General features: G+C 40.6%; 1 protein-coding gene across 4 annotated transcripts in view; it reads left to right on the forward strand.

Moving 5' to 3' along the window:
• The first annotated feature begins 717 nt into the window (after positions 1-717).
• LOC106756046 (elongation factor P-like) overlaps positions 718-14881 on the forward strand; it is a 38930-nt gene continuing 24766 nt past the window's right edge. For 2 of the 4 annotated variants that reach the window (XM_022778898.1, XM_022778899.1), the window contains exons 1-6: positions 719-877; positions 952-1302; positions 3588-3863; positions 3949-3979; positions 4089-4102; positions 4185-4235. In XM_022778898.1, coding sequence (XP_022634619.1) covers positions 3663-3863; positions 3949-3979; positions 4089-4102; positions 4185-4235 — 297 coding nt within the window. In that variant the 5' untranslated portion in view covers positions 719-877; positions 952-1302; positions 3588-3662. Of the gene's footprint in view, positions 878-951; positions 1303-3587; positions 3864-3948; positions 3980-4088; positions 4103-4184; positions 4236-4677; positions 4758-14881 lie in introns of all 4 variants that reach the window. The other 2 variants (XM_022778900.1, XM_014638285.2) reach the window with 2 other exon arrangements.

Genomic DNA, 14881 nt, shown 5'->3' on the forward strand with positions numbered 1-14881 from the left:
AATTGTTGTCAAATATGAATTGTTGGAGAAACGTTTTCCTTTTTTTTTCAGAGTACTCAATATCGGATCTACATATCCGACCATTCAACTATCGGATACCAACATCCGATTATGCCATTATCAAACTTTCACATCCAATCCATATTTTTTCTAAAATATTAATATTAAATTTAAAAAATTCATAAAAATTATTTTTTAACAATTCAAAATTATTTAATTAAATTATAAATTTTAAAAATTAATATATAAATTTAAATATAATTGTAAACTAATAAATAATTAAATAGGTAATATAATTACATTTTTATAAAACAACATCGGATCTGCATATTCAATTTTTGTTGATCGGATATCGATAATCTCGGATTTTCAATATACATATTCAAAATTTTCTTTTTCTAAAATATTTTTATTAAATCTAATATATTCATAAATTTTTTAACATTTAAAAATTCTAATAAAATTATAATTTCATACAAATTAATACATAAATTTAAAAATAATTATAAATAAATAAAATAATTAAATAACTAATATAGAATTTAAAGTTTCTTAATAGATGGGTAATGCAATGCATGTTTTCTATTAGGGGATGAGGTATATGATGAAATAGGGTGTAGTCAATGTTTAACACAGAATTTTTAAATAAACATAAAACTAAGAAATAACCACCTCATTGAATAGGAGTATTTTAGGAAATAACAGGAGTATTTTAGGAGATTTGAGGTGCAGAGAAAAACTTTGAAAGAGGTGAAGAATGAAACACTCATTGACAAAGTGTCTATTAGCCCAATGATGAAACCATGGCTTCGGCCGATGAGGGAAGGTGTTCGAATACTGGGCACCTTTTAAGGGCTTTTTTAGTTTTCTAGAAGAGGTGAGTTGGACCGCCGATATTGTTTTTTATATTATTATTATTATAATTATTATTGATTGCCTTGAGTGACTTAGGGATTGATGGGCAGCCGCGCAAGAGAGAAAACGTTCACTGCTAAACCATCCAATCCCAGATCCTTAGAGTTCCAACTTTTCGTGCAACCGCGATTGGCTCCTTTATGTTCGAGGATCGAAATGGGAAGGGGAGATCGTTTCTTTTAGAACCCAACCGTGAGTTCATTGAGGGAGAATTCTTCGGGTTTTCTTGGGATTTTGGGGCAAAGACGGGGAGAGCTTAATTAGTGGCTAAGTGAGGAAGGCGAAGAGGAGAAGAGAAACGAGAGAACGCGGAGGGCGAGTGAAGAGCGTTAGGAGCTGGAAGTCTTTCAGTGACGAGACCGTGAGAGGAGCTAGAACCAAATCAAGGTATGGGGAGCTAGTCTAGTTTTGTTTGATTACTTGTATGTGATAAAGTTGCGTGTTCGGGAAAGGGAAATTTGGGCGATGATAGTTGGTCAGTTCATGGTATCGAAGGGTATAGGGAGTTATTTCATTTTGATTGGTTGTTCGATATTATTGAAGCATGTAAGTATATCTGTGTAAGTTGCGAATTGGGAATATCTTGTGTCGTGCGATTAGGAAATGAGGATTTATTTTCGGGTTGAGATTTTTCATTAGTACAATGGTTTATGATGATTGAACTGCGTCAGTATGTGTTTAGTGATTCAAATGTGCAGAAAGGGGTTTAATTTATGATTGGAGTAATATTATATTTTTACTGTTTTAAGCATTATAATTGTTGGTGCTGTTATTAAATTTTGATCTTGTGTCTGCACCAGTATTTTTGGTATGGAAAGTTGGGTATATTAAGATTAATGGTATGGTGTATTCCAACAAAAATGAGGTTGATATAATGGTATGTTTCAGTGGAGAATTCATAAGAAAATGGTATGAAAAGTTTTTTTTTTTGGGAATTATTAAATGTAGCATACGTTTGGTATTGTTGGTAATCTGTTCAGTGTTATAAAATGTGATTATAAGGGCATGGTATACATGACTTTAACCTGATAAAATCTGGTTGTGTCTTTTTACTTTAAAGACTATCTTGACGATAAATCGTCCTGTAGTGGCTTGTTTGAATTATTCTGGCTTTGAATTCCTGTGCTAATATGATTAATGTTGAATATGCCCAATGTTTGAGATAATGCATATTATATTGTGGATAGTGAATGTTATTTCCTTTGGTTACAAATGATAATACGATGTATAATTTTTGGGTAATGGTATTAATTATAATGCTTTAATTATTGTATTTTGATATGTTATATGCTTTGTGTTTATTCAATAGCTGTGGCGATGATTGTATAACACACGGGAGCTCAAATAATTATGTAATTTAAAAGAAGCTATATTGGGTTTTAAAGGAATTGTATTTTCTTTCTAAAATGAGTTTCAAGGCTTTATGCATTTTTACACAATTAAAGTGAACATATAGCTTGTAAATATTCATTAACCTTGGCTATATATGAATTGAATTTAATTGAGTAGTCTTCCTATGTATAAAACGAATGTTATAGTAAATTAAGTTTCTTTGAAATTTTCGAACTTTAACTCTACAATTTCTTTAGTATTTGATATGCTTGATTTAAATTTGTAATGTTTTTGTGACTCCCAAAATTGGGACATTACATTATGGAATCAGGGCCATGGTTTTGGGAATTGTGGGGAGTGAGTCCGTTTAACTTTTGATGAAATGTAATGTATTTTCTAGTGGACTTTTTAGAGTGAGATTTTTAGGAGCTTTCTGTTTTCTCTTTTTATTTTGATATACTATCCCTTAAATAGGGTAGTATGTGTATTAGGGTTGAGTGAACAGTAATATTAAAAATTCCACATCTCTCCCAACTCTTTAAGTTGGTATCATCGTTGTCGGTCGTCGACCATAGTCGGCCGTCGACCATCGTCGGCCGTCGACCATCGCTGTCGGCCGTCGACCATCGCTGTCGACCGTCGAACATTGCTGTCTGCTATTGTCGTCTGTCCGTCATTGGCCATTGTTGTCTGTCGTCAGCCATCGTTTTCGGCCATCATTGTATAATGTGTTATAGGTGAGTAGATGATATTGCATAAGTTCCAAAAGCATAATAGATGTGAAGGATGATGGAAAAAGATATAAGTTCCTTTAAAAATTCTTTTATTATAAACTTTTGAAGTAATGTAATTTGAAGTTATTTAGTTATTTTTGTTATTTTTGAATAATGTAATTAAACATTGTTTTCGTAACTTTAAATATTAAAGTTTTTAAAAAATACATTTTTGTATTATAATTTTTTTTAAAATATATGGTTTTTTTTCAATAATCCGTGACAGTGTGAATTTGGGACGTTACACCTTGCTGTATTCACATCCACAACCTAGAGTAGTGGTCGATTTGGGAATTTTTCCGCCACTATACTACTCCGGAGATCCAAAAATCCACTCCTCTGTTTGCCGCTGCCAAAGCCGCTTTCTCAAACCAATTCATCTGTGTAGAAATCACTTAGCTGCGTGTTATTCACCCTTTTATTCCTTAACTGAATGGTTATTCTGTGTATAGCCTTGGTGATTTTTGTGTTGCTCTGTTCTTTATTTTTGCTATGTGTGTGTGGGACTTTTGGAAGTGAAAAACTGACATGTATTAATGTTTTGGTTAAATGTATTGGTGAATCCAGGTATATCTAGTTTTTAAGTAACCCAAAGAGCTTCAAGTTGTTCCGAAATAAAATTGACCCAACAACAGTTAGAGAATGCAAACTATGCGGCTGATGCTTTCCAATTCCGACAACAGATCTCTTATCAGGCTCTCTTCCTATTTGTATTCTTATTTTCGGACACCATTGAGTTTTTTATCATCGGCATCGTCTCGTGCTTCCTCCACCGCAACCAACTTGTTCACATATCCGTGGTCTTCCTCTCAACGTCGGGGAATCAAAGTATCTGGTTCTGATGTATGCATATTTTAAATTTGACTATTTTATTGGGTTTTTGGTCAAAATTTTTATAGGTGCTCCTTCACTGTCTTTTGCGGTGCAGATTAGAGTTGGAAATATCATTGGAAAACAAGGTTCTTTTGCTCTTGGGTTATTGAATTTTACTGTGGTTTCAATTCGACATGTATGCTTTCTAACAGATTCATTTTGCATTCTTATTGTGTTGGTCGTGCTTGCTTCCAGGGCGCATTTACGAGGTACTTAATACTACTACTCAATCAATTTATTCCATTGAATCTTGTTATCCCACACTTTCTTTTGTGATGCAAACCTCTTCAGGTTCTTAAAGTAGATCACTCTCATGAAGGAAGAGGAAAAGCCACAATCAAGGTTTGTCCTAAGTTTTCCTCTTTTTTTGTCATACTGACCCTTCCTAAATGCATACTTGTTCCATAATTTTATTAATGAGCATGCTTATCTTTATTTACTTTTGGACGAACTTTTGCATAAGCTAAAATGCATAAGCTAATTTGTAGAAGCACTTTCTAGCTTCTTTTAATCATTATTTTTAACTTGTACATGAGCTAATTTTAGCTTATGGAGAACTTAATTTCATTTTTTTTCTTGTTTTTCTCTCCTGGGAGGACATACGGTGAAACTTGTTCAAATATGTCCTTGGGAATGGAATAATGTACTATGTTGAATATGCCTTAAGTTAGGAAAATAGTATTGGTTTAGTGAATGCTGTCATGTTATTTGTCTTTTGAAGGAATTACTATTGTATATATTTCTAAAGGTAACTAATGGGAAGTGTTTTGGCCATTGTGTCCAGGAAACCTGCTTTGCTCATATTTTCTGCACTCTCTTTAAGATTTTTCTTAACACAAAATCAACTCCTTGGTGCACAATATAGTACGCCTTAATTTTATACTGCATATCCTATTTGGTAGAGGAAAATTTTCATCAGTAATTTTGACAATTTTCTTCTTTTATCTTCACATATTAGAAAAGTGGTGAACAAAGTGAATAGAAAACTAGTTGTGTAGATGGTAACAATTTGCTTATTTAATCATAGTTAAATAACTTGTTTTATGAGTTAAGATTTCTGGACCCTAACAAGTTATTATTATCCATAATGAAAGCATATATGTTTGATATGTAAATGCAAATAAGACAATATTTTAGTTTGGCAGCTACTTTATTTCATAGCTATTTGGTATCTGTCAGTAAATAAGTTAGTCTGTTCTATTCTAGACAACTGAATCTAGATTGAATGTAGATAGATTGAAATGATAGTCAAGTGCAGAGCAAAGTTTCCTTTACCTCTGTTTCTCTCCTCTTCTCTCTATCCTCTATATTGTGTTCTTCCCTTTTCCCCTCGTCTTCCTGTTTCTTTCATCTTTCGTACCTAAATTTTATATTATGACTCATCTTGATTTATTTATCTGTAAATTTACTGGCTTTTGAACCCACATGTTAAAATGCATGTGTATATACGCTGTTTCCTATGTACAAACTCACTTGGACTGTATTGAAAAACCAACAAAGTGGTAATGGGCAAAACAATTTTCTTTGGAAGCAAGCTTACTTTGATACACTGTAAATGATAAACTAATGGTTTTTTCATGACCTTACTATAGATGTTACACAAAATCCCAAATATTCTTATTATTTGATTTGGTTGCAAGGTGAGAAAGTGAAAGAGAGTGATCAATGAATAACAACAAAGTTTGATTTGAGAATCTAAGTATCATGCTATTTTCTCTATAATTGAGCTATACAATTTATAGAAACTGATGAGACATTGGCAGACAGTTGTTTCGAATGATAATGCAACCATTTCTCCACTAATTTGCTACAAACATGTTTACTGAACTTCCTACAACAACTAACAGTGTGCAAAAGCACGAATGACATGTACTTAGTAATAGATGTTATCAAGTAATGTTTTCTTTAGAATGTGCAAAAGCATGAATGGCATGTACCTAGTAATAGATGTTATCAAGGGACTGGAAAGTGTATGAGAGGAGAAGGTATAGGAGGGAGAGAGAAGAGGACCGGTAGAAGACATTGTACAAGGTGGCCGAACGATAGAAGGCGGGACATGAGCTGACCAAACGGTAGAAGACAGGGTGCGAGGTGGCCAAGAGGTAGAAGGCGAGACACGAGCTGATCGAACGATAGAAGACAGGGTGCGAGGTGGTCGAGGGGTAGAAGGCGAGATACGAGATGATCGAACGGTTGGAAGCAGCGAGGAAGCAGCCTAACTGTCTCAGCGGTTAGGATGGATGGGAAGATAATTGGAGTAATGAGGAAGATATTCGAAGAGGATATTTTGGAAAAGTTAATTAGAGTAATCAAAGCCATATCTTAGAATATTATTCAGTACAAGATAACTATAGGAAAAAAATATACAATCTAAAGAAATATACAGTATATAATATTTATAATTAATGATAGATACTAGGGGATTATACAGGGGGATATTTGCATTAAATATAAATATATTCTAGAGGGATATTTAGTAAGAGATGGGCGGGAAATACTTTAGTATAAATAAGGCTAGAGTTTGGGTGAAGGTATGCTTTTGAATTGAGTTTGTTAGAGAGGTTATGTCTCAAGATAGCTGACGGAGGTTATGCATCCAGTTATTGGCTACTTTCTTTGATTCCTATATATCATTCAATAAAAGAGGTTTATTCAGTTATTTTTCCTTTATTCCTTCTCTGTGAGAGTGTGTGAGAAAGTGTTCTAGTTACGTCCCTTACTCAGGCACGTAACAATTGGTCCGACTTGTCGGATCATTAGGAGGGAGAAAGAAATCATGGAAGGAAGAGTGAATGCAATCGAAGGAAGATTGGATGGCATCGGGCTGAAACTAGAAAACATGGAGATGTCCAGGAAGGCGAAATTAGCGGTGCTCCGCAAAGACATGATGGCGGAATCGACGACACTCCGCAAAGATGTGCAACAATTGATGATGAAGCTGGAAAAACGAACTCATCAAAACGATGAGAACTCATATGAAAGCAAGAACTTGGTCAACAGAAATAGGGAGGACCAACACAAGGACAGAGAGGGAGAGAAGATCGGTGGTGGAGGTGGTGGGCCGAACAGTGATTGGAAGAAAAGGGTCAAATTGCCAAATTTTGAAGGGGTTGGTCCACTGAATTGGATCAATAGGGCTGACAAATTTTTTGAATTACAAGGGGTTGACGAGGAGGAGAAACTGTGCCTAGCCTATATCAGCATGGAGGGAAGTGTTGGGTATTGGTTCAGATTTTGGAGAGGCAAGACCAAAAATCGTACGTGGACAGGGTTGAAGGAGGCGATGGTGAACCGATTTGGAGGAAGAAGTCAGGGGTCAATCTTTGAAAGGTTGGCATCCAGCAGGCAGACAGGGTCAATGGAGAATTACCTACAAGACTTTGAAATCTTGGTGGGACAGACGACCAAAGTACGTGAGGAACAAATGATGGGGTACTTTATGGCAGGACTGCAGGAGGAGATTCGTAAGCAAGTACGACTACTGTATCCACAGGAGTTGTTAACTGTTATGAGAATGGCAAGGGATGCAGAGGAGCTCCACGGAGGGGTGAGAACCCACAGCGGAAACATCATCAGGAATCAATCTTAGGGAAAACTGAACGGTTCAGTGGTATGGGCAGATTCCAATCGACAAAACCAAGGCCGAACGGAAACTGCCATGGGGAACCGAACAGGAATTGCGGAGAAGGGGCGGTCAGGAGGAATGGGAGGCAATGGAGTGAGCCAACCAAGGAACGTGAAGGATTTGCCTTATGCGGAGTATGTTAAACGAAAAGAAGAATCAGGTGTGGGGGATCGTTCGGTCCGGGACACCGCTGTCCGGAAAGAAGTCTTCGGATGCTGATACTGGCCGAAGACGAGGAGGAAAATGAGGAGGAAGAAACTGAGACCGAACTCAACCAAGTGCAGATGGAGCTTTTGGCCTTCTCGTCAGGAGGCCTCACTCACCCAAAACAATGAAATTACATGGTTGGGTAGGGGAGAAGCAGGTGCTGATTTTGATTGACAGTGGAGCTAGCCACAACTTCATAAGCAGGGAGGTGGTGGAAAACTTAGGGTTACCTGTGTTGGACACCCTACCCTACATAGTAAGCTTGGGAAATGGGCAAAAGAAGAAGACAAGGATGTTGTGAACAGGTGGTTACTCACATGGGAGAAGCGGAGGTTACCGAAAGGTTCCATCTGTTTGAATTGGGTGGAGTGGATGTGATATTAGGGGTAGAATGGTTCACCAAGTTGGGAGAAGTTACACTGAATTGGAAGGAACTAACCATGGCGTTCTGCCAAGGAGGGAGGAAGGTCACCATACACGGAGACCTTACTTTAGCTCGCAGATTGGTGGAACCAGGGGCGCTGTTCAAAATGAAACAAGTGGAAGCTTGAATGTTGGTATGGGAACTAGGGAAGACAAAAATCAGCAAAACAGGAGAACCGTGCGGTTAGAAGGAAGGACCAATCGGTCAAGGGTTGACAAAGAAGCAAACTCAGGCCATGGAACAGATTTTAGACCGGTATCCAGGGGTGTTCCATGAACCTCAGGGATTACCGCCGGATAGAGGCATGGTACATCACATACAGCTGAAGGAGAGCACAAATCCAATAAATGTCAGGCCATACCAATACCCACATGTGATGAAAGGAGAAATAGAGAAGCAAGTGAACGAGATGCTAAATACAGGAGTTATTAGACCTAGCACTAGCCATGCGGTGATATTAGTTAAAAAAAAGGATGGTAGCTGGATATTTTGTGTGGATTATAAAGCCCTCAACCGGGTTACGGTACCTGACAATTTTCCGATTCCACTAATAGGAGAATTGTTAGATGAGTTGAGAGGAGCTAAGTATTTTTAGAAAGTAGATCTGAAGTCAGGCTACCACCAGATTCGGATGGGAGAAAGAGATGTAGAGAAGATGACCTTTAGGACGCACTAGGGTCATTATAAGGTCATGGTGATGCCATTCGGTCTCACCAACGCATCGACAACCTTTCAAAGTGCAATGAACAATCTGATGCAACTGTACCTGAGGAAATTCGTACTCGTTTTCTTTGATGATATACTGGTATATAGCCCCTCATGGAGGAGCACTTGGAGCATGTTGACTCAGTAGTAAGGAAGCTAGAGGAGAATGTTTGGGTGGCCAACAGAAAAAAATGTGAGTTTGGCCGATTCCAGATAGGATATTTGGGTCATCAAATATCGGAAAAACGTGTTGAGATGGACCGAGACAAGGTGAGGGCTGTGGTGTTCTGGGAGAAGCCTAAGACGGTGAAAGCATTGAAGGGATTTTTAGGTCTGACAGGGTACTACAGGTGCTTTGTGAAGGATTATGGGAAGATAGCCAAACCCCTGACCAACCTACTTAAAAAGGGGCAGTATACGTGGAGCGAGCAAGCAGAGGAAGCCATGACCAGACTGAAGAAGGCCGTTACTATGGCACCCCTATTGACCCTGCCTGATTTTGACCAAACTTTCCATATTGAGTGTGATGCGTCAGGAGGAGGAGGAATAAGGGTGGTTCTTACACAAGAAAAAAGGCCCATCGCTTTCTTTAGCAAGGCGTTATCGAAAGGGTCATTGAGTAAGTCGATATACGAGAAGGAACTAATGGCACTAGTACTTGCTATTCAGCACGGAGACCTTACCTCTTGGGCCAAAAGTTTGTGGTTCACACCAATAAGAGAAGTTTGAAATACCTTTTGGAGCAACGCATCACCACCCAAAATCAACATAATTGGATTGCATAACTCCTACGATATGACTTTGAAATTGTGTATAAGCCAGGGATTTCCAACAGGGTTGCAGATGCCGTATTCCGGAAAAGAGAGGAGGACACAGAGGACGAAAAGGAGTTGAGAGTGGTAGCCCGACCATACTGGGAAGATTTTGGGGAAATTCTGGAGGAGGTTAAGGCGGATGAGGCGTTGAAGAAAGTGATAGGAGACCTGAGGAACCAACTTGCATCCATCATTCACCTTGGAACATGACAGGCTACACTATAAAGGGAGGCTAGTGATTTCGGCTCTCTCGGCATGGGTGCCAAAGTTGATAGCTGAATTCCACACTACCCAGACAGGAAGACATTCCGGGGTGTATCCGACTTATCGCAAGGTGGCTCAATAACTATACTGGTTAGGAATGAAGAAGGCAGTGACTGCATTTCTGGCAACCTGCCTAGTGTGCCAACAACACAAATATCTGTCATCCTTTCCACAAGGGTTGTTGTAGCCATTACCCATACCCAACGCCATGTGGAAAGAGATGAGTATGGATTTTATCATGAAGTTGCCTAATTCCCACAGGTATGACGCTGTTTTGGTAGTAGTAGACCGTCTTAGTAAATATGGGCATTTCATACCTCTGAAACATTCCTATTTCGCTCGTACCATCGCTGAAGTGTTTGTGAAGGAGATTGTCCGATTGTATGGGGTACCAATATCTATTGTAAGTGACACAAATCCATTCTTTTTGAGTATTTTTTGGAAGGAGCTGTTGAAATTACAGGGACTCAACTCAAAATGAGCACAACCTATCATCCAGAATCCGATGGGCAGATAGATGTTGTAAACAGGGTGTTGGAGGGTTATCTGAGGTGATTCTGCTCAGAACAACCAAGGGGATGGAGCTTAGTATTACCCTGGGCGGAATATTGGTACAATACCAGTTATCATGAGTCAGTGGGTTGTACTCCATTTGAAACAGTATATGGGAGGTCTCCTTCTTTGCATCGGTTCATACCAAGGAGACCTTAGTGGAAGCGGTCGGCCAAGAGTTGCAGGCAAGGGACGAAGCACTAAAACAACTAAAATTCCATTTAGCACGAGCCCAGGAACGGATGGTGAATCAGGCTTACAAGGCAAGACAACCAGCAGATGTGGAGGTGGGAGACTGGGTGTACTTAAAAATCCGACTGCACAGGCAGGCCTCCATGCCATCCCGATTGCATCCTAAGTTAGCCGCACGGTATTTTGGACCTTTCCACCTTTCCAAGTCACGCAGAGAATTGGAGAAGTGGCCTCTAAGCTGCAACTACTAGATACCGCACAGATACATCCAGTTTTTCACGCTTGTTAATGGATCGGGTTTGGATATCACACTATCCACACCCGCGGGTACCCGCTACCCAATTAGAAAAATGAAAATAAATTTTATCCTTAGTCCTTTAAATTATTTTTTAAACTGTTGAACCCTCAAACCCTAAATTTTACTTGTGAAGGGTCACAAGCATCGCAAACTCAAGAAATCTGAACCTCTTCTTTTTCTTCTAAGCCTTCATAAGCCAACCTCTTCTTCTTCTAACCCTTCATAAGCCACGTTGATGAACGACACTGCCACAGGATCTCACGGTGCCGCTGCCGCACAAAACACAGATCTCGCGTTGTTGCCGTTCAAAACACAGATCTCGCATTGTTACCGCCACATGTAACTGGCGACGCTGTCGAACACGTCGCAGTCATTGCCTACCACGTCGATGCTATCGAACACGCATAACTGGCACTCTCCCTGGTGATCATCATTGGCGGCTTCGGCTTGTTCTTGGATCCCGACGACCGCCCATTCGTGAAGTTTCCTTCCCCGTTTTCTTTTCGTTTCTGTTTCGTTCTTCACAGGGAAAAAGATTTGGTGGCCTGCGGTGTGGGGTTATAGATCAAGCTCTGGGGAAGAAGCAGTTGGCTACGGTGTGAAGGTTACTCTTCGCTGGAGAAGAAGCGGCTGCCAGGAACTTCTCCTACACTGTACCAAATGGGGAGGAAAAGGAGAAACCCTAAAAAAAAGGGTTTGGGCTTGGCCCATCTTAGGTTATGAAAGAAAATTTAAAAAAATGTTTGGATCCTGGCCATTTTAAAAATAAAATTAATAATAAAAGAATGATTTGGATTTTTGGCCTGTTTCATAAAATAATTATATAAACGTTTATCCTAATTATGTTTCACAAAATAATGTTTTTTTTTTTTTTTCAATTTAATTTAAACACTTTTCTAAAAATCAAAATATTTTTTCTAAAAAAAATTGTGGGTTGAAACGGGTATCCAACGGGTATCCGCGGGTTAAAAAAAATCCGCTGATTTTTTTTATGCGGGTCGGGTTCGGGTTCGGGTATCACACTATCCGACCCGAACCCGACCTGTTGCCATCCCTATATTCAGGCAGAGGACCATCTTTTTGGCCGATCAGCATTTTGGATAGAAGACTGATACGACAAGGTTAGGATGAAGTGCAACAAGTGTTAGTAGAATGGCAAGAAGGAGGACCGGATGGAGCAACCTGGAAAGACGTGCTTACCATTTGAGACCAATATCCGGACTTCAACCTTGGGGACAAGGTTGATCATCAGGCGGTGGGTAATGTTAGGGACTGGAAAATTTATGAGAGGAGAAGAGGACCTAACGGTAGAAGACAATGTACAAGGTGGCCGAACGATAGAAGGCGGAACACGAGCGAACGGTAGAAAACGGGGTGCTAGGTGGCCGAGAGGTAGAAGGCGAGACACGAGCTGACTGAACGGTAGAAGACAGGGTGCGAGGTGGTTGAGAGTTAGAAGGCGAGGCACGAGATGATCGAAAGGTTGGAAGCGGCGAGGAAGCAGCCTAACTAATAAGAGGTTATTAGTATATGAGAGGAGAACGAAACATTAGTTCTCTAGCTGTTTTGGCAGTTAGACAAGGGCGGGAATAGGTTGTATAAATAGGAGTGTTAGTTGTAGAAGCTATCTTTTGGACGTTTGGTGTATTCTGAACAGGATTGTTGTTCCTGTTGGGGGGAGGATAGGCTCCCCATCATTGCTCCTATTCTTGTATTCTTCTATTGTCTAATAATACCAGCGAGGTTTCTCAGAGTTCCGGTGTCTTTTCTGTGGGTGAGAGGGTGAGTCTTGATTAGGTTTCTTAATTGGAAACCTATCAATTTGATCCGACGTGTCGGATCCAATTGGGGTGAGAAGCTACGTGTCGCGAGAAATGGAGACTGATCCTGAGGCAAGATTGGAGGCCATTGAGATTACGATGGAGGGGATGAAGGCTGAATCGGCAGCGGTACGACGAGACTTACAACATATTATGAAGATTTTGGGTACGCGTGCCAATCAAAAGGAGGGAAGCTCGGATGACAGTTTGGTGAACGACAATCAACATCGAGTAGTGAGGGGTAAGGAAAATGGAGGAACTGGTGGTAGGGGGATGGAACAGAAGCCTTGGCAGAAGAAGGTGGAATTGCCGACATTCGATGGAGAAAAGCCTCTTAGTTGGCTTAACAGACCGGAGAGATTCTTTGACATCCAAAAGGTGACAAATGATGAGGTCGCGTACGTGAGTATGGAGGGGAGTGTGGCGTACTGGTTTACATTTTGGAAAGAAAAAACAAGAAACCGTTCTTGGGACAGATTGAAGGCGGCGATGATCAACAGTTTCGATGGTGGATTTAGGGGGACAGTTTTCGAGAGATTGGCTACATTGAGATAGGAGGGTACAGCGGAAGAATTCGTTTGCAATTTTGAGGTGTTGACGAGCCAGACTAGGGGAATACCTGAGGAGCAACTACTTGGTTATTTCCTCACCAGATTGCGAAAGGACGTGAAGGGTCAGGTGAGGATCCAGAACCCACCCGATTTAATGGAGGCGATGCGGGTTGCACGTGATGTGGAAGACGCGATAGTGAGAGCACAGGGAAATTACCTGGGTGGGGTCAAGATCAACCCATTCGGTTCACGATCAGTGGCATTGTGACGCGATCGAACCTGAATAGACCGACGACAAAACAGAGTGGGAGAACAGAGGGTGGAGGTCCAGCGTGAACAGACAGGGTTATGGCGAACACAATGACGAGGGGGAACAGTAAGAATGAGGGCGATAATCGAGGGAGGACGGTGAGAAACTTACCGTACCCAAAATTTCTCAAAAGGAAAGAAGAGGGGCGTTGTTTTAGATGCGCAGGTATTGGTACATCGGTGCCCAGATAAGAGTTTGAGAGTACTTTTGTTGGCGGAGGATGAGGAGGCGGACATTAACGAGGAAATTACCAACCTGGAGGAGAAGCTGATGGAGCTCTTGATGTGTTCGGCGGAAGGGTTGACGTCCACGAAGACCTGGAAGTTGAAAGGCAGAATTGGTGACAAAGAGGTTGTAGTGTTGATCGACAGCGGGGCCAGTCACAACTACATTAGTAAAGGGCTGAAGGAGGAGCTTAGGTTGTCGGTGGCGGATACTCCGACGTACTCAGTAAGCTCAGGCGATGGGCATAAGAAAATCATTCAGGGACGATGTCAAAGGGTGAAGGTGCGATTGGAAGGGGTCGACGTGGAAGAGGAATTTTATGTGTTTGAGTCAGGGGGAGTTGACGTGATTCTTGGTGTTGCATGGCTGGCGAAACTGGGAGAGGTGAGAACAAATTGGGGTAAAATGACGATGGAATATCAAGTAGGAGAAAAGAAGGTTCAGATCAGGGGTGATTCGGCCTTAGCGCGCTAGCTGGTGAAACCAAAGAGCCTTTTGAAGGTAGTGGATGCTGACTCATGGGTGGTGGTTTGGAATCTGTGCGTAGTGGAGACAGAAGAAACCCATGAGTGGGGAGTTGATTTGACAGGAGAACAGAGACGTGAGTGGGGAGCTAATTTGACAAGAGAACAGAGACATGAGTTGGAAAGCCTGCTACAAATGCACTATCGGCTATTTCATGACATGCAAAGGTTGCCTCCGACACGTAGCAAGGAGCACCGCATTCAATTGAAGGAAGGTGTCGACCCAATAAATGTGCGGCCATATAGATATCTGCATCTCATGAAAGGCGAGATTGAGCGTCAGGTAGAAGATATGCTTCGGGCGGGAGTTATCAAACCTAGTTCGAGCCCATTCTCTAGTCCGGTCATCCTTGTGAAGAAGAAGGATGGGAGCTGACGCTTTTGCGTTGATTACCGAGCTCTAAATAAAGCCACAGTTCCAGACAAGTTTCCCATACCTGTGATTGAGGAATTATTGGACGAGTTGAAGGGGGCAC

Source organism: Vigna radiata, chromosome 2, assembly GCF_000741045.1.
Source record: "Vigna radiata var. radiata cultivar VC1973A chromosome 2, Vradiata_ver6, whole genome shotgun sequence".
In the NCBI taxonomy this organism is placed as follows: domain Eukaryota; kingdom Viridiplantae; phylum Streptophyta; class Magnoliopsida; order Fabales; family Fabaceae; genus Vigna; species Vigna radiata.